Source organism: Marmota marmota, unplaced genomic scaffold, assembly GCF_001458135.2.
Source record: "Marmota marmota marmota unplaced genomic scaffold, marMar, whole genome shotgun sequence".
In the NCBI taxonomy this organism is placed as follows: Eukaryota; Metazoa; Chordata; class Mammalia; order Rodentia; family Sciuridae; genus Marmota; species Marmota marmota.
This window is the reverse complement of record NW_026000082.1, coordinates 29767955-29788232: the sequence shown is the minus strand read 5'-3', so window position 1 is coordinate 29788232 and position 20278 is coordinate 29767955. Positions and strand designations below refer to the sequence as shown.

General features: G+C 42.3%; 1 protein-coding gene across 3 annotated transcripts in view; it reads right to left on the bottom strand.

Moving 5' to 3' along the window:
• Csmd2 (CUB and Sushi multiple domains 2) overlaps positions 1-20278 on the bottom strand; it is a 546044-nt gene that overhangs the window by 51030 nt on the left and 474736 nt on the right. For all 3 annotated transcript variants that reach the window (XM_048815794.1, XM_015485297.2, XM_048815793.1), the window contains 4 exons: positions 12571-12651; positions 11976-12089; positions 4923-5111; positions 3040-3186 (listed from right to left, as the gene is read on the bottom strand). In XM_048815794.1, the coding sequence (XP_048671751.1) occupies positions 3040-3186; positions 4923-5111; positions 11976-12089; positions 12571-12651 (531 nt within the window). The remainder of the gene's footprint in view (positions 1-3039; positions 3187-4922; positions 5112-11975; positions 12090-12570; positions 12652-20278) is intronic.

The following is a 20278-nucleotide window of genomic DNA, read 5'->3' as shown; positions in this document are numbered from 1 at the left end:
CCCCCACCCCCGTCCCCCGTTTCTTTATCTTGGCCACTGCCGTGTCGTGTCCTCTGCTATTTAGGAAGGTCTGAGTGGTTGATATTGGGAAAAAGAAAAAAGCCAGTTTAAAAGCAAAAGCAGAATAAAGGAGAATTTAAAAAACCGCTCCATGAAGAACTGGGTCCTCTTTGAGGCCTGAGGGCAGCCCTGGATGCATGGCCCGGATCAGGCTCCCTGGCATGCTTGGAAAGTGCAACCCAGTGAGATTGGCTCCTGAAAGGTGAGACTGCAGGGCCTCAGCTTCTAACCTCTCCAAGCCCGTGACTTGGGACAAACCACTGAAACTTGTTTAGCACTAGTGTCCTCCCCTGGAAGTTGGGATCTACACATATCCACCTCAGGTCTGTGGACAATTTAAAAAACACCATGTATATAAAGCTGCCAGCACAGTGCAGGGCGCTGAGTGCTCCATTAATGATTGCTCTCCTTTTTTTTTTCTGCTATGTAGGGGACCCGGGAATCCAGGACATAAATTCCCCGACATGTCCCCTCGACATATGGCTTCAGTGTTTTATCCATTTGTCCAACACAAAGATTTAGCATGTCCATTTGCATGCCAACGTCTGTTCTAAGTGCTCAGGAGACAGCAGTGAAAGAAACAGGAAAGCATCCCAGCCTGAAAACTCACATGACAAGCCCTGCCAGGGACCTGCAGGCCCATCCCGGGAGGCTGTGAAAGAGGGATGACTTCAGGACAAGTGGCATGTGCCCCTTTGTTTGCCTGAGGAGTCCTTGGTTGGGTCTCCCAGGCCAACAGGGATGAGGGAAGAGGGCACCAGTCTCTGGCCTCTTCTTGTCTGGGATCACACTCCTCTGTGAACAGAACTGGTGGTTTAAATATCTCCACACCATATCATGAGTGTCCTTCCTCTCTTTGTCCCTTCTGTCCTGCATATATTGTATCTATGAGTCCCCCTCACTCAGGGACATGTTATAAAATACACTTAGTCACAGTGAAAGACACATGCAAATTAAACATGTCTACTATATTGTAATTATTAAGTACTAATTGTTGTTGCAAATGTAATCAGCCCCCTTTCTAGGTGGCATATCTTCTGTATGTACACCTGGATCACTGCTCCCAAACGGATGAGTCTCTGAACATCAAGAATAGGGCAACTCCTTAATAGTTTTTAGTTCCCAATTTATCAACAAAGGTAGGAAATGCTGATTTCCCTTTAGACTGAGTAGCTGAACTGTCCCAAGTCATAGGCCTGGAGAGAACTGAGTCTCGTTCTTCCCTGAGAGGCACCTAGAGGTTTCTTTTTCATCAAGAGGAAACTGAGGCCGGAAGCAGTTCAGTGCCTTGGTAAATAATCCTAGAGCTAGACTGTAATAGAAGAGCTGGTGGCTGATCCTGGGGTGGTCATGATTCCCCACCCCAGGGTGTACATCAGGGAAAGGAGAGAACGTGGAAACTGGACCCCGAGGTAGTAAAGATCTATCTCCTCCCAGGCTCCCTGCAGCTTTATCTGGTTGTCTCTCCCTGGAGGCCATACTCCAGGGTTCTTTAGAACTGCTCTAGTGGGCCCTCTAAGTTTGGGCTGGTCTTGTAAGTAGGAGGCCCAAGCAAGACATGAATCAAGAAAGACAAGCAATACGAAAGGCAGAACTTGAGAATTTGATGTCCCTCCCTAACAATATACTTCAGAAATGTGTCCCACACTTGTTTGGAGTATGCTGAGGGGCACTGGGCATGGTGGAATTCCCCATGGCCTTAAGTAATTCAATTCCCCCCTCCAAGCTTGCTGGGCCCAGCCAGCAGTCAGGGGGCCCACCACCCTTCCGAGTGGGTATCAAGCAGCTTGGCAAGTTCTCTTCCAACAAGTCAGTAATGGCAGTGTGGGTAGATTTGGTTTTCTCCATCTCATTACATGCCCAGGGATAGTTCTGTGTTCCTGAATCAGCTGTTTGTGTGGCTTGGCCTTTGATCTGACTCTGCCTATAAGATGTGGCTTGTCATAAAAGAGAATGAAACCCTGCCACCTGGGGCCATGTGGATGGAACTGGAGGACATTCTGTTAAGTGAAATAAGCCAGGTACAGAGAGACAGTACTGCATGTTCCCACTCATATGAACAAGCTAAAAAGGCTGATTTCACAGAGATAGAGAGTAGAATAGGGGTTGCCAGAGCCTGGGAAGGAGAGCCGGCAGAGGGGACAGAAAGAGGTCGGTTCTCAGGTACAGAAATACAATTAGACGAGGAATAAATCCTATAGTACTCAGCAACACAGTAGGGTGACCCTCGTCAAAAATAAATTGTATATTTCAAAATAGCGAGATAAAGGTTTTTAATTATTTTCAACATAAGTGGTAGATGTTTCGAGTGACAGACTTGCTAACTGCCCTAGTGTGATCACTATATACTTTTACACATCTAGGGGTACAGTGTGGCATATACGTAATATACATATACAGATATATCTATGTCTCACTGTACCCATAGATACGTAAAGGTTTATGTGTTGACTAAAAAAATAAAAAATAAAAAAGCAATAGGAATCAAAAAGACGGGGCTTGCAGAGCAGAGGAGACGCTCCTGGCCTCGGAATACAGCCCGTTCTTGCTGCTTGTGTGACCTTTACCAGAGAGAGATCCATTGTAGGGTTTTTGGTTGAGGAATTTTACTAATGTTTCCTAAATTTCTAAAGGGAGGCTTTTAAAGGAGGGACAGGAGCCCCCTTGGGCATCATGGGCTCTGGTATGATAGCTGGCAGGAACTGAGCCCTAACTTATCCTAGAGATACAGGCTGGCACTATGAGAAGATGGGAAGAGACTGAAAGTGGGGCAAGGACTAGAGAAAGAGGCAACAGGATTCTGCCTCTGTGCCACTCCCCGGTGGGGGAGATTTAGACAGGGAGAGGCTGCCCAGTCCCCATGAGGTACCCACCACCTTGCTGAGGAGCTGGATCCCAGCTTATTTGGGTGTTTTGGGTGAATGACTGAAGGGGCTCAGAGGCCCTGGTCTTTCTCAGGAGCCCTGATGGGTTACTCACCTGAATACCGAATCTTAAAGCCCTTTCGATTGTAGGCGTGGTCAGATGACCAGCGCAGGTACACAGAGTTGCTTGAGCTGGTGACAATCAGAGGAGCAGAGTAATTCCCACTGAGGGCTTTCAACAGAGGACTTTGTCCTGAGGAACCTAGGTTGAGAAGGACACATGATTATAGGCTGCAATATCCTTAAGGAAAAGGAGGACAGTACGACACCATGTCCCTGGAACACCACTTTAACTTCCTATGAACTTGGCAAAGTCAAGGGATCACAGAGAGCAGGCCCCAGGCCCGGATGTCTAGATAGTGGCAACTTGAAGGACACAGAATTTCTCTCATGAATGTTTGGGAATGGGGACAAGTTAGTGTTAGGTGTAGAAAGCTGCTTTTTTTGTATGTACCCCAGGACAGCTGCTTCTTTGGATGCTGGTCATATGGGGAACAAAGCAAGCTAAGCAAGCTAACATCACTGCTTCTGTAGTCTAACTTATAAGACCCCCTCTCTCTACCGTGACTGGTGCAGAAATCCTAGGATATATAGGCCAAGTGGGATCAGTGAACAGCCTGAAGCAAAGTTGGAGAAATTACTAAAATGAGTACCAAGGTTAGAATGGCCTTGGGAGGGCCTGATCAGAGGGTCTATGGAGATGGCCCATAGAACATGGGATTCCTAAGGGCAAGACAATGGGCAGCCAAAAAAGGATAGAGATGTATGAGCAAAGCAGATGATGACTAGATAACCAGTGGGCAAGGAAAGCTGCCCACATTGGACATTCTCAATCCCTTGTACAGTTTGCAGACCACCAGGCCAGGTTGCATCTCCCATTCCAGAACATTTCTGCTAAAGGAGAAACTGAGTCCCTATGAAAAAGGACCCTGCAAAATAGTGCCAATTGTATATAATAGTTATTTCTCTATTCCTTCCCCACAAAGCCCTACCACTGTATACTCCAATAACTGAATATTGTAGAAATGAGAATGTCTAAATATCTTAAAGTCTTTGGATACAAGGTGTGAATGAGGCTGATTCCTGAAGATTCAGAGCCTATCATGACTGTACTATTTAGATTGAAGTTGGTAATAAATGGAGTCCTGGCCCAGTTCTACCTCACAGTCTAAACATAACCAAGGAGTAACCTAGTTGGAACAGCTGCGCCAGATGTTGTATCTTCGTCAGAGCAGATTAACATAGTCTTGGTTACATGGATCTGGCAATGCGTTCTTTTCCATACCCATCAGAAAGGAGGATCAGAATCAACCTGTATCCACATGAAGCAGGCAGCAGTATTAATTCTCCTGCATTTCGTCAAAATAGAGTATGAAGGACTGGGGGCCATCTGGACATCCTGTAGAATTTAGCATATTGGTTCACTATATTGAGGGCATCATATTAATCGGATCTGATGAGGCATTAGTGACAATTAGTGGAGATGCCTTTGCAAGACTCATGCTCCACAGAGTAAGATATAAATCCTAAAAGGTCTGCAGTGAAATTTTGAGGGTGCAGTGGTTTGGGGCTTGCTGAGATATTATTCCTTCTGGGATAAGAAGAGCAAATGACTGCACCTTTCCCCTCCCATGACCAAAGAAGCAGTTCAGTGTAGACTTCTTTGTGTTTTGGAAGCAGCAAGGTCTTTACCTGGGAGTAAGGTATTGAATGACCCAATTTACTGGCTGACAATCAAGTGTGCTTGCTTTGAGTGGGGACTAGAGTAGGAAGGGGCTCTGTAACAGGTCCAGCAGCCACACAGCCCATCAGATCCCAGAGTCTTGGGTTTCTGTGTAGAGCAAGGTAGCACATGGGGCCAGGAAAACTGCAGCACAGACTCTCAGAGACCTGAAGCCTTCTGTTAGTAGAGAGGTACACAGCATTGGCCTGACTCACCGTCGAAGATCTCAAACTCATCATACTGCTTCTCACTGAGGAAGTATTCCACCGTGAGGGAGATGTTGTACTCGGGCTCCACTCTCACCAGCCAAGAGCAGGTCTGGAACTGGGGGTAGCTTCCAGGGTAGCTCTGGCTCAGGATCACACCCGTGGAGTCTGTCAGAAGCTCGTTTGTCGGGCAGTGCACTTGGAGGAAAAAAAGAAACACCAAGTAAATGGGGTGAAGATGGAATGGGGACCAACACATTTGCTTTTTCCTGGTGCAAAAGACAACCATTGGAAAATCAGTACTTGAGCACAAACAAGACCCACACCTGGCATTATACTGCTCCATGACATCAGGTGACCTTGGACACTGTGTCAACACTACAGTATTGCTGGGACTTGGGCCTTGCCAGTTGCTGGGAATCACTTCCTAGCTTAGATGTGGGCATTGCTACCTGGCTTTGGAGTAGGTAGGGATGGTGCAAACGTAGAGTCAGCAGTAAGGAACCCCAAACTCAAAAGAGTTGATCTCTAGGATGGGTTAAGTTTATACAAAGATAGTATAGGGTGCAGGTAAGTCCATGAAAGTTTGGGCCAAATGCCCTAGCAACCTGTGTGGTCGTCAACAAATTCTTTCCACTTTGTGTGATGGCTTCTCCATCTCCCACTCAAGAGATATGACTTACCTCCCAGGACCATTGTATTATATAAAATATTATTTGTTATGAGACACTATACGTACAGTACACAACATAGTGCTTCAACAAATCATAGAGATGGTGATGGTGATGGTGGTGGTGGTGGTGATGGTGGTGGTGATGGTGATGTGATGGTGAATGGTGATGGTGGTGGTGATGGTGGTGGTGATGGTGATGGTAGTGATGATGGTGATGGTAGTGATGATGGTGATGGTGATGTGGTGGTGATGGTGGTGGTGATGTGATGATGGTGATGGTGACGATGGTGGTGGTCGGTGATGGTGGTGGTGATGTGATGGTGATGGTGGTGACAATAGTGATGGTGATGGTGATAAAGATGATGACGATGATGATGATGATGGTGTGATTGCATCAAGAGCAGAAAGGGTTCAGCAACACTTGGACTGGCTAAGTGGCAGTATTAACACATCTGAAGAAAAAAATGCCACCCTAAGTAAGACATTCAATATGGACCTTAAGAATGGAGGAGTTAGAGGAGAATTGGGTTTTCTCATGTCACAGTGAAGGGTGGGAAGATGCTGGTTCAGAAGGGCCTTGCACACCCCAGGTATGAGGAGCTGCTCTGTCCTGGGGCACAGGGAGTGTCACAACAGCAAGGAACAAATTATGTGGGATCCATGGAATCAAGTTCCATTTGCTTGGTTTGGGGACTCCAAAGCAAAGTTCTATGGAATAAATCAATTTCTTTGGTGCCCTTGACAGTGGTACAAGTATCAGGAAGAACTGGTGTTTTGCTGTAGATGTGCTGTTAGCCAGGCTTCCTGAGTGTGCTGGATTCTGCAACATAGATAAAAGGGAGCTTCTGGGAAAGGAAGGCCAAGAAGTAACCCTGGGAAGGAGACTGTAGCTCTCTACCCATCTCACCATTTCCTTCATCCCCTGCCTTCACAGATGAGGGGCTTGCTGATCATCTCTGGGGATGGGCTCACATGCAGGGGTTTGCTGTGGTCCCAAATGAGTTTCACATAACTCATTCAGGATTCCTTCCAAGTGGCATTGACAGACACTAGCTTTTCCAGGGAGAGTTTCTTTTTCATTTGGTAAGAGGAAGAGGAAAGTAAATGGCTTCTAGATGGAGACCCACCTGACTTTTGCAAAGCTCCTGACCTTACTAACCTGACCTGCACTGGCTACTGAGGTGAGGTGATATTTAAATTAAGGGGATCTGGTCCACTCTGGCCTCTACCAGTCCTGCTTCCCACGGTTTTTACATCCCCACTTAAAAATGCAAATGGATGTTCTCTCAACTGAGATTGGTCCATAGGTTCTCTTTTTTGTGTCAACTTTTCAGATTTATGCAGGAGTGTTTCTAAGGTATGCTTGAGATTACCCTGTCTCTGAACATTTAGTAGTATTCAATGAAACCAGCTACTTTTGTCTTCTTTGGTGGGCTTTCTTCTGATAATTTTCTCTATTTCTTTTAAAGAATTTGAAAACTGTAAACTTTCTATCTTCATTGGGGTCAATTTAGAAAATTGTACTTTCCTAGAAAATAATTCATGTCATCTAGGTTTTAAAGTTTATTGGCATAGATTTGTGAAAAGTCGCCTCATGATATAAAAAATGTTTTCTTACTTCAATGATCATAGTCTGCTAAATAAATAAATAAATAAATAAATAATGATTTATTTATTTACTTATGTATTTACTTATTTATTGCATATTCCTGCTGTCTCCCTTTGTTTTTGATTAGGTTATCTAATAATTTGAGTTTTGCTGCTTTCTATTTCAAGTACATCTTTTTTACTTATTTATCAGTCAGGAAGTTTTTCTGTTTTATAATTCACTATCTTTTTAAAATGCAAAAATTTGAGATATAATTTATGCACAATAAAATATGCAGATTTTAGGTACACCAGTCATTGACTCTTAGAAAATATACACACCCATGTAACTACTACAACAATCAAAATATATTTATTTCCATTAACCTACGAAGTTCCTTCATATCCCTTTGCAATCAGTGTGACCTGCCTCACTCTCCAGGAAATCACTGGTGTTATTTTTATAGTCATAAATTATTTTGCCTGTTCTAGAATTTTACACAATTGGAATCATACAAGGATTATTTTTGCATTGACTTCTTTTGTTAAACACAATATTTATAAGACTCAGCCATGCTGTTTTGCATATCAACGCTTTTTAATTTTTACTGTTCAGTATCATTCACCTGTATGATCTTAGGGCAATTTGTTTATTCATTCTCCTATTGAGGAACATTTGAGTTGTTTCCTGTTGTGTGTTATTAAATAACTCATGTAAGTTTTTGGTGGATCTAGGTTTTAATTAGCTTGAGTAAATAACAATAGTTTAAGTAACTGTATAATTTTAAATTATGCAATAGGATAAGTATTTGTATAATTTGTATAACTGATGGCTTCAATTTTCATTTCCTTGATGACTACTTATGTTGAACAATTTTTCATGTGCTTATTGGCCATTTATACATCTTATTTTGTAATATATGTATTCAGTTCTCTTGTCTATATATTACTGGACTGAGTTAGAAAAATTCTTATTTGGTCTGGTTATAAGGTTTTTTTTTTTTTTGCACTAGGGATTAAATCCAGGAATGTTCTACCACTGACCTACTTCTTGATCCCTTTATATTTTTTAGTTTGAGATGGGGGTCTCACTAAGCTGCCTAGGCTGCCCTTGAACTTGCAATCCTCTTGCCTCAGACTCCTGTAGATACAAGTCTTTTAAGAGAAAATATGTGTTGTGAATACCTCTCTTGTTCTTTAGTTTGCTTTTACTTTTTTCATATTTAGTTGCATGGGATTTTTCTTTGTGAATTTTGAAGCTCTTTTAATATCTGCATACAGATGTACATGTCTTTTTAAATGGAATTAATTATTTTGGCATTACTAAAATATATCTATTTTTGGTAATATCCTTTGTAAATTTATTTTTTTTCCTATGTTAAACATTTTTTATGTCATATCTTTCTTTTTTTCTTCTAAACTATCTAAGGTTTTTATATTTAAATTGCATCTTTTATAGAAAATAAATGGCCACTGTTTAAAGCCTTTGAATTTTGGTATAATTTTTATGCAATAAAAGCCTATTTATCTAAATATATTTTTAAAATATTGTATGTAGCTACTTTTCTTTTGGTGCAGAGAAAGAGGTATATTAAAAATCTCTTACTTGTGAATTTCTCCTGTAATTCTGTCAGTTTTTCCTTCATATACTATGGTAGGTACTATTTATGACCAGTATATATTCTTGATAGATTATGTTTATTGTTATGAAATATCCTTTCTTGTTCTTTTTAATGCTTTCTGACTTAAACTCTATTTTTCTGATATTAATTTTGTTATTCTAGCTTCTAGAGGCTAGTATTTTCTATGTACTTCTTGGAATTTTTGTTATGTATCTCTAGTTATAACTTTATTCTTTTTTAAAAGTATTTTGTTAGTTGTAGATGGGCACAATACCTTTATTTATTTATTTACTTACTTACTTACTTATCTATGTTGTGCTGAGGATCGAACCCAGTGTCTCATACATGCTATGCAAGCGCTCTACCACTGAGCCACCACACTAGCCCCGTGACTTTATTCTTAATGTTGGAATTGCTCTGAGATGTTCTTAGATTAACAGTCTTCACCAACTCTTTAATGTTTCCATAGCCAGAGGCATGCTGCTGGGACTATAACAAAATGCTTGATCCTAGTCACAGAACTGAGACTTTATTGGAAAGGGTGTTAGATGCAGTAGTGAGTGGCATAAGCCAAAGAGCAGAGGAAGTTGTGGAAAGAAGAGACATCCCATATGCATGGCGGGAAGACCATGTTTTTAACACGGCAGTACTTCCCAGACTGATGTGCAGATTCAAGTTCATCCCTACCAAAAATCAAATCTGGGTTCTTTGCAGATGTTGACAATCTGATCCTAAAATTCATAGGCATTCAAAAGACTCAGGAAAACCAAAATAATATTGAAAAGGAAGAACAAAGTTGAAGGACTCACCCCATTTTTAGTAAACGGTACCAGGACAGATGGATCTCTACATGCAAAAAAAGAGAAGTTGGACCCGTACCTTGGCCATATACAAAAATTAAATAAAAATGGATCCAAGATCTAAATGCAAGGGCTTAGCTATAAATTCTTAGAAGAAAGCATAGACTAGGCAAGAATTCCTTAAAAATGATACCAAAAGCATAACAAACCCAAGAAAGATATATAAATCAGACATCATCAAATTAAAATGATTTTGCTTCAAAGAAGGCCATCAAGAAAGCAAGAAGTCTGGGAGGCTGAGGCAGGAGGATTGCAAGTTTGAGGACAGTCTCAGGAACTCAGCAAGGTACTCAGCAACTTAGCAAGACCCTTTCTTAAAATAAAACATAAAAGGGCTGAGGATGTGGCTCAATGCTAAAGCACCTCTGGGCTCAATCTCTAGTGCCCAAAGAGAAAAAGAAAAAGGAAAAAGAAAGTGAGAAGACAACCCATGAATGTTTTTTTTTTTTCAAATAACATATGGGAGGTTTCTATCAAGAATACACAAAACTATGACCACTCAATAATAAAAAGACAACCTAATTTTGAAAATGGTAAAGAAGCTGAATGAACATTCCTCCAAAGAAGATATATAATAAGCACATGAGAAGATGTTCAAAATCATTAGCCCTTGGGGAAATGCAAATGAAGACCACAATAAGATAACAGTTTCTATTCACTGGAATGGAAAGAATTAAAAGAGAAATAATAATATGTGTTGGCAAGGGTATGGAGAAGTTGGAAGCCTCAAACACAGTTGTTGGGAATGTAAAATGGTTTAGTCACCTTGGAAAGCAGACTGGTAGCTCCTCAAATGGCTAGACAGGGAGTTTTCATAGGCCCAGTAATTTCACTTCTAGGTATATATCTAATTGAAATTAAGACATATTCTCCATACAAAAACAGATTCATGAATGTCATAGCAACATTATTCACAATTGCCCAAAAGTAGAGTCAACCCAAATGTTCATCAACTGATGAATGGCTAAACAAAATGTGGTATATCCATTCAATGGAATATTATTTGGCAACAAAAAAGGTAATAGCGATACACACTATAGTAGGAATGAAACTTGAAAATACAACACTGAGTGAAAGAAGCCAGTCACAAAAGACCAGATATTGTATGATTTTTTAAAATATAAAATAGCTAGACTAAGCAAATACATGGAGACAGAAACCAGATTGGTGTTTGTCTAGAACTGAGGAGTTAGAAGGAAATAGTGCCTGCAAATGGGCATGTGGTCTTTCTTGTTGGAGTGATAAAGATTGCTCACAGCGATGGCTACAAAATTCTGAATGAACTAGAGTATTGACTTGGACACGTGAAATGAGTGAATTGCATCATGTGTGAATTATATCTCAATGAAGCTATTGTTCAAAGAAAGTCTACAAGGGCAAGAATGACACAGTCCTGCAGGAAAGCCAGGGACTGAGCATGACTGTTTGAGCTGTTTGGCATGCAGGAGCGTTGGCTCAACTGAAATAAAGAGGCAGTGAATTTCTCCATGTCCTGGAGCCCAATTCTGTGGCTCATGGCTCCTAACACTAACTCACTAACAACCCCCGCTGCAGGTTCTTTCTGCCTTGCTTCCCATGGGGTGGAGGAGAGGCTGGCCTGTTTCTCCACAGGCTACTAAGCGTTTGTTGTAGCAATAGCCCAGGAAGCAGCAGTAGTACGTGTTGTAATAATAGCAGTGACATGGAGCCATCACGATATGCCTGGCATTTTTCTGAAGTGGTTCACATGAGGATCCCATTTCACTCCTCACAGCAGCCCCAGGGCCTGAGGGCAGTCGTCATCCTCATTTCAGGGAAGAGAACCTTATACACAGGACAGGGAGGTGCCTTGCCCTGGGTCAGATGCCTGGGGGGGGAGGGTTGTTTGGGGTCTGTGTTGGGAGTCGAGGAGGAGGGAATTCACCTGCTGTCAAGGCACCACATTGGCTGAAGACAACTGTGGACTAGGGGTCCCCTGTCAGCACACAGGACCTTGAGCACATTTATACTCCAGCCGGGCAAGATTTGGGGGTGAGCCCCGCTCTCCCTAAGGACCCAGAATGTTCTCCTTCCAAAGCTCAGTATGCAATTCCAGGGAATGCTCAGGCAAGGAAAAGGGAAGACAGAAATAAATGTGGCCACTGTGGCCAGTTCACAGCCCAGACCTCAGACCAGGGTGGGGACTCATTCCTCATTCGCTCACTCACCAGCATTTACCACATGGCCTCTAACTTACGAGGAGGGACAGTTGAGCTAAGAATTGGGACTCGAGAGAGGAGTGAAGCCAGGGTTTGGTTTGGGAGGAACTCCAGGCCCAATAGATGAGGTTCGATGCAATTACCTTCACATATTGGGGGCGGGCCCTCAAACTGCAGGGAGGTTCCAAGTTTGCAGGTCAGGATTTCATTCCCCACTAAGGTAAAGCCAGGAAGACACCTGTAGCGAACGATGTCACCTGCCAAGAGAGACCAACATGGGGATGCTCTGGAGCAGTTGGACAGTGCTGTTGGGAACCCCTTAGCACCTTGAGTCCACTTCCAAGCAAGCAATCCATGGGGGGTCACTGCTGTCAGACTTCAACAACTGGCTCAACTCTAATCCAGGGCCCAGGTAACCCCTGCTTCCCTCTCACGGCTCAGCCTGGCCGGAGACATGGATATCTTCATATTCTAAGAAATCCACACTGTCTTACAGGGATTTATTTCTCAAAATAATGAATCACAGAGGAAAACCACTTTCCTGGCTCCTCTTCCCGGGCATGGCAAAAAGGAAGAGGGAGGGTATTTTGGATGCAAACTCCATTGACAGACTGTCAACCCTCTTGCTCAGGGCTCTTGCTTTTCTCTCCCTAGACAGGAGAAAGAGCTGAGCCCTGCTGCCTGCCCCTCCCTCCAGCCATGGCTTGCGGTCCTTGCTATTTGGAAGGAGGTACCTACCTATGTTGAATTCTTCATTCTCAGTGACAACTTCAGCATTGGGGAGGATGGTGGGAGGTGGGCACTTGGTGAGTGGATAAGCTGAAAAGAGGAAAGAATCTGAGTCAGGCAAAAGTGTCACTGGGACACACAGTCAGTCATTCATCTGCTCAATTCCTCACTTTCTCAGGCCTTGCTCATGCACACGGTAGATATTTATTAAAATGAGTATTTATCTGTACCCGGGGCATATTTAGCCAACTACTATTTTGCTTATCTTCTGTTATGCTTTTTATTTTCTTGATATGTTTTGGGTGCAAACACCAGGAACCATCTTTCATAATTAGTAATAAAGCAGCAGCCAGCGATGGTCCTCAGTACTGAGGGAGGGGGGTATTGCTGAGCACCTTCTCTATGATGCTTCTTCTCTTTGATGCTTCTGTGTGCTGAGCCCCCTAAGTCTCATGTGGCTGATCCCCTGTGAGGGGTTCCTGCTTTACCTGTGAGCAGGTGAAATTCAGAAAGGTGAAGTTCCCTCCCCAAGGTCATGAAGGTATTAAGTGGCATTAGCAGGGCTGGAATCCAGATGTGGCTGCTCCCAAGTCCCATATTCTTTCCACCACTCTATGTCCTGAGTGTGGCTGCTGTGAGCACTGGACAACGTGCTGACCTCAGTGGACATCCTGAGTCTTCCCCTCAGGGCAGAGGCTGGATGGCACTAAGGTGCAGGGTGGCATTCCCCAACGTGGCTGACCTCAGTGGACATCCTGAGTCTTCCCCTCAGGGCAGAGGCTGGATGGCACTAAGGTGCAGGGTGGCATTCCCCAGGCAGAGGCCACTGTGGGCTCCCAACTCGGCTTTCATCCCCTGGCACATAGTTAAGTGCTATCTAAGTGTTAGCTGCCACTGCTGTTATTATTTCCAAAATTACCTCCACCCCTGCTATGTTTTTTAAAAATAGGGGTTTTAAAAACGATATAAATGTAATACATTGTGAATTTTTAAAAAGCTGAGATTTTTCTATGAAAACAGTATGAAGAAAATTAAACCCATGCATTTTCTTCTCTGAGGTATCAGTTACCTTTAACCCTAAGAACTTGGAGTATTTGTTCTCTGCATCTATAGCTATTTTTCTCTTACCACATTTGCATATGTTATATACTTTGTGCTCATCTTTGCCAAGTACCATTGCATTATAAGAATTTTCCCATATAATGAAATTTCTTCAAAAATATGATGGAAATGACATCACAGGATTTAATCATATGGATTTACTAGAATTTGTAGCACAGATTTCTAATGTTAACCACTTAGGTTTTCAAAGTTTTGCAATTTAAAAAAACTGTGATGAAATCCTGCACACAAGAATTTTTTTTAAAATGATTTTTTTTAGAAACTAGGACTGATTAAAATGCATGGCCTTTTAAAAGTGCAGCATCTCCTGTTGAATGCCAAGAATGTATTCCCAGGAATCAGATGTTAACTAGGATTCCTTTTCCCGATATTTTACATGGAAAAACATAATGCATTGTACATCAAAATCCAAAAAGAAAGAAAAATACCATAAAATCCCACAGCCATTTGTTAGAATCCAAACACTTAAAACATCACTTCCTGGGCACCCAACTATTTGGAAGGAGGTACCAACTATTAAATGGCTGTACTAGACCAGGGTCTTGGTGCACAGTCTCACACATACTTTGTGTCCTGAACCATAAACATTCAGTGCATCCTGCAAAATTGCTGAGCTTTAAGACTTTAGGAGTTTCATGATATAAAACTCGGAGCAGAAACAAGGGCTAGAACATGAAAGCCACGGTGGGGATGTGTTCGGGACGGGTGTGCGGTGGTAGAGGACCATGGCGACGAACCGCTCCTGTGACACTTCTCACTCCACTCCACTGTGGAATCTGAGCTTCTTTCCAGATGCTCACGTGGCATGCTGTCATTTTACCAACTGCAGCTGGGAAGTAATTTGGGATGTTCCCTATGTATGGTTTTATTTAAAATGTCCTATTATGTTTGGGGGACCTCACTTTAAATTTTTATACAGTTGTGTTGGCTGAAGAGTGTCACACTGAGAGATATGTGAGCTTTATGGAGTGTAGGTATTAAAGCTCAAGAGGCGCTCTTGAGGTAGCTGAGCTTGTATAATCTTGATTTAACAGAAACCAGGAGGACCGCGTTTGCTCTTGAGGAGTGCTTCCAGTTAACTCTCCAGGAAAATTGTTCCAACTGACATATCAAGAGATGACAGTCTGTCCAACACTGAGGGCTGTCGTTTTTCTTTTGTCCAATTCACCGTGTGGTGACCTATCGAGGGCTCACCTTGGGTCAGGTCCTGTGCCAAGAATACAAGGATAACAAGCAATAGTCCCTACCCACCCAGGACTCTGAGCCCACCGGGAGACAGTCATTCATTTCAATCTTTGTCAATGTGACAAAAAACCAGAACTTATTTTCTTTTAATTGGCATCTGATAACTAATAGGTTAAACACTTTTCATACACTAATAGGCTATTTGCATTTTTTCTTTTAAACTATCTATTCATATCCACCCCTGCCCCCCGCCACCAGCCTTTTTTCTTTTTTTGCACCAGGGATTGAACCCAGAGGGGCTTAACCACTGAGCAACATCCTCAACCCCTATTATTTTTTGAGACAGGGTCTCCCTAAGTTACCGAGGGCCTTGCTAAGTTGCTGAGGCTGGATTTAAACTTGCAATCTTCCTGCCCCAGCCTCTGGAGTCACTGGGATTATAGGTGTGCACCACTGTGCCTGGCTTTCTCACATTTTTTAAATGGTGCCTTATAGTCACACATACTGATGGGATTACATATTTGTACATGCACATAATGTACAAAATAACAATGTAATTTGGCCAATATCATTCTATTTGTCTTTTGCTCCTTTTTTTCTTACAAATTTGGAGAAATCTGGATATTCAAGATTGACCTTAGCCTCTTAACTCTATTTTCACAGCTTGTCATTTGCTGAATTTTATTTATGGCACTCTTCTGATTGTAGAAGTATCATTTTTTTTTTAAAAAATTTAGACAACTATCATTTTCCTTAATAGTTTTTTTCTTAAAGTTGGTATCTTCCATTCTTAGCCTCATACTTACCTTTAAAACTTCTAAGGTATGCTTAACTTTTCCAGAAAAAAAAATCACTAAAAAATAATCTCCACTTAAACACAGCCTGGGTATGTTACAGTCTGTGGTTATTATTTGGATTGGGAGTGATTTCCCATTGCATTTTTAAAATTATTATTATTATTTAAATTACAAATTTCTGTTCCATGCAGGAAGTTTATGGAAGGCCAGAAGGAAACAAAACAAAAATTCCCCCAGTCCCCCCATCTAGGTATAATACTCTTGGCATTTTGGTGTACGACCATCAGTCTTTCATAGACATCTCCATCCCAAACCCCCCAATACACACTATTACATCAATGGTGGGGGACAGGCAAGGCTGACTCCTTTGTTTCGTTTTATGCCCACCCTTCTCCTCCTCCTTGGTGGTGAGGCACTGATTTGGGCTAGTCAGATCCTAGTACTGTTAACATGGTCACTGGAAGGCAGGTGGGGTCCTTGCTTTATGTGAGCAGCTGTCCACTCAGCAGTGGCCATTGAGTCCAGTGAACACGGTATTCTTTCTTGTGTCTTTTTCTGCTTGCCCTTCTTCAGGCATGGGTATGCTGGACTGGCCACTGAGCCACATCCCCAGCCCTATTTTGTATTTTATTTAGAGACAGGGTCTCACTGAGTTGCTTAGCGCCTCACTTTTGCTGAGGCTGGCTTTGAACTTGTGATCCTCCTGCCTCAGGGATTACAGGTGAGCACCACCATATCCAGCTAATGTGTGTTCTTTGTTTTGAGTTCTTGGCTCATCCCCCCTTGGGTGAGTATGTCCTTGAGGGACTGTTCAGATTGAGACTAGGGTAGTACTGTCATTAAGCTCCCACATCCCAACAGGTGACTGCTTCCTCCCTTCACGCATGGAGCCCCAACGTTTCCCCCCCTTACACATCTACAGAAGCGTGTCTTTTATTTTCTGCAACCCAATGCCAAATATTGGTCTGAGAATTGCCTGGATTTGGTTCCCTTATGGTAACTTTCTCAGCCTGGATTCTAGTAGATTTCTCCTACTCTCCATCCTTAGAATTTGAAAATATTGCCTGGCTATTTTTGATTTCTTCTGCTATATGGTCCACTATTCACTCTACCTATACAGATCTTCCTTCATCTCAGGAAAGTTTATTTATTTATTTATTTCTATTCCATTCATTTGGCTCTTTCCTTTATATATTTTTTTCCATCCTTATGCAGGATCTTTGTTCACTGGCTCTCCTGTTCACCATCTTTTCCCAATCAAGTTCAAGTCTCTGTCCTCCTCCCTCCTCCTATAGACATTTTTGAGTTTGTTCTCCACTTTTCTGAAATGTTTTTCTACAATGCAGGTTCTCCTAGCTAATTCCTGTGCTGATTTAAAATGTGCTATTGCATTTCTTTTCAACCTTATTTCTTGTTATCTAGCTCCCCTGTCAATTAACAAATTTTAACCTGAAATGGTCACAAAGGTATAGGAAAAGTTGGAACCATACTACAAAAACCTTTCATTCCATGAAATGTTTGAATGAAAGCAACTATCACGATGCCTCATAACCCTGGAATTTTTTAGTGTGTATTTCCTACAAACAAGCGCATTCTCCCACATAAACACAAAATAACGATCAAAATCTGGAAATGAATATGATACATCACTGCCCTCAAATCCTTCCATCTCATGCAAGTCTCTCTGCTGGCCCCAGTAAAGTCTCAAATAGTGGAAAGATCCAGCTCAGAGTTGTGCTGTGCTAGATGTCATGTCTCTTTGGTTTCCTTTAGTCCAGTTCAGTTCTGAAGTCTTCCCTTGACCTTCATGTCTTTTCCAAGTTTGCTGAATATTCACAGTGAATTTTAGCATGCTCCTAGTTTAGGTTTGTCTGATGCTTCCTCTTGATTAGACTCGGACTGTGCGTCTTTGACTGGACCATCATGGGAGTCACGGCGGGTTCTTCTCAATTGCATTTTCTCATCCAGGGTCTGATGTCTTGTCCCACCACTGACGATGCCAACCAGGATTGCATGATCACAGTGGCACTTCTAGGCTTCTCTACCCAAAAGCGATTCTAACACAGATTGTAGTTATTTTAAAGGAAGAAGCTTGAAACCGTGCAAATGATCCATTCTCATAAAACTTGGAATGCATTCACTGATGTCTGTGTGGCTAGATGTAGTGTCCTGTTATTCAACAGGTGGCAATTTGTTACCATTACCAATGCCTTTGATGTTCACAGTATCCCTGGTGTGGTCAGCAGGAGTTCCTTCAAGCCAATGTCTATGTTCTTTTGACATGTCTCCATCTTTCCTTGGGCATTTCCTTATTTTCTGCCATCAGATGCTTCTGGCTCATTTTGTATTTCTCTGCCTCAGCCTTGGGATGAGCCATGTCTTCAAGGAGCCCTGGTCCATCTTACTGAAAAGTGCTACTTAGAAACTGCTGAGAGCCACAGCCAATGACACATGGCATTTTTGCCAGAAGGGAGTGGTTGAGAGGTGATGCCAGCGAGCCACTGTGATGATGATGGTTATGTTAAGCTGTGTATTCAATTGTATATTAGACCCCTGCAGTCCACCTCGGCCTGCTACTTTGGAGTTCTCGTGGGGATTCCTGGAGAGTTCGTGTTGGTTGGGGAAGTGCTGGAGGAGGGATTTCCGGTTGGTGGTGTTTCCTGGAAAGGCGCGTGTGTGGTGTTCGGGGGAGTTAGGGCAATAAAGGAGTTCCTGTTTTGAACCTACAAGTTCTTCGTGGCGGCTCGGTTATTTTGTGCCCAGCCAGACTGCAGCAAGGAACCAGGATCTGGTGCTTGATGTGCTCATTGTTATTGGGGAGACAGAGCTCTGAAGCCCTCTCAGTGGAAAGAGCTAAGGAGTATGTGTAGGCACAAATGCATGTGCGCGCGTGTGCGCGCACGCGCGCACACACACACACACACACACACACACCCCTCTGAGTACTGAACACTGTAAATTCACACTGATATCTCCAATTCAAAGATAGGATATACCCTTATCTTAAGTTTTGCTCTTCCTGTGTTTCTAAGTCTCTTTTCTGATAGTGAGAAGCCTGCCTTCTATTATCCTTAACATATTAACTGGAATCAAGGTCTCATTTTACTGTCACTCTGCCCCTCACCCACTTGGGCTCTGACTCCCCTTGCTAGTCTGCTTTATCTCTAAAACCCTACATGGATGCTGCTCATCTTGCTCTGAGCTCTGACACCCCAGGCCAGCTCCCTCCTTGTACAGATGCCAGCTTGTGTCTCATAGGCTTTAGTTTCAGATGCCAGGTAGCCCCGTGGGGTGGACTTCCTTCTCCCTCTTGTGGCCTGGGTCACAAAGGTTCCCATTCCTTGACAGGAGTGGACATCTATTTTGCCTCTTCCATGCAGGGGCCTTAGTACTAAATTGTTCAGGAAGGGAAAGGACTTAGTTCCTCTTATATTGACCCCTCAGCCAGAACTCTCTTCTCATCTCTGCCTGTTGTCTCAACATCCTACCTTTTATTTAGAGTCCATGGGATCTAGATTCCTATGTAAAAGCAGAAGCAGATACTTTCTAAAATTTACTATTTCCTAAACAATATATCTTTTCAAGGAAAAATTTCTCTGCAATTTAAACCCTATTTTCTCCTTTTAAAAACAATCATAGAATCTTTTCATAGGTTTCTTGAAGGTATTTTCTTTCTCTGCTTATTGATCATAATAGAAAAAGAAAGTTACTTAGGGCTGATGTTAGCCTGTAGGAAGGCGGACTTTCTCTGTCCCACCCGACTCCCACTCTCAACTTTTTGCAGGTCTAATTTTTTCTTTTCCTTTAGTTCTTGTCTCAAACACTACCTCTTAGTCTGTACAATTATTCTACACGGAGTAGAGTTCCACTCTATGTTACTTGCTGTCTTAGCCTCTTATGCATTTCTTTTATAGCCCTTATTGCAAATTGAAAAGATTTGATTTGTCCACTTACTTGATTGCTGTCTCTCTATAGAGGAAGGAAGCTCAATGGAAGCAGGCATTTTACAGAATGAGACAGTCCATGAAGATATGAAAGGATGCTCAACCTTATCATTAACGTAAAAGTGAAATGTCATTTCATGAATCTACCAGATTGCTAAAAATGTAAAGGTCTGATAAAACTCAGTGTCTGCAAGGGTGCAGAGAAATGGGAACACTTCCTGACTTGCTAGGAATAAATTGTTATGACCACTCTGTATGACATCTCGTCACCTAGTGAAATTGCACACATATGCATGCTCACAATGTTATGACACTGGGAAGGCTTGTTCTCTAGAGAAACTCTGATGAACGTGTGCAACCTTCATAAGAAGAAATGGACAACAATGTTCATATTGCTTGAAATAAAAGAACCTAAATGTTCATTAACAATAAATTAGATGAACAATTGCATTTTTGTGTGATGGAATACTATATGGCATTGAAAATGAGCTAAGAGCAAGTATACACATCAGCATGAATTTCATAAACTTGATTTTTTTAAGTGAAAAAAATCAAGCCACAGAAGAATATTTGCTGTGGTTTGCCTTCCAAAGGTATGCAAGAAACTTGGTCACCAGTGTGGTGATTTTGAGAGGTAGTGGCACCTTGAAGAATTAGGAACTAATGGGA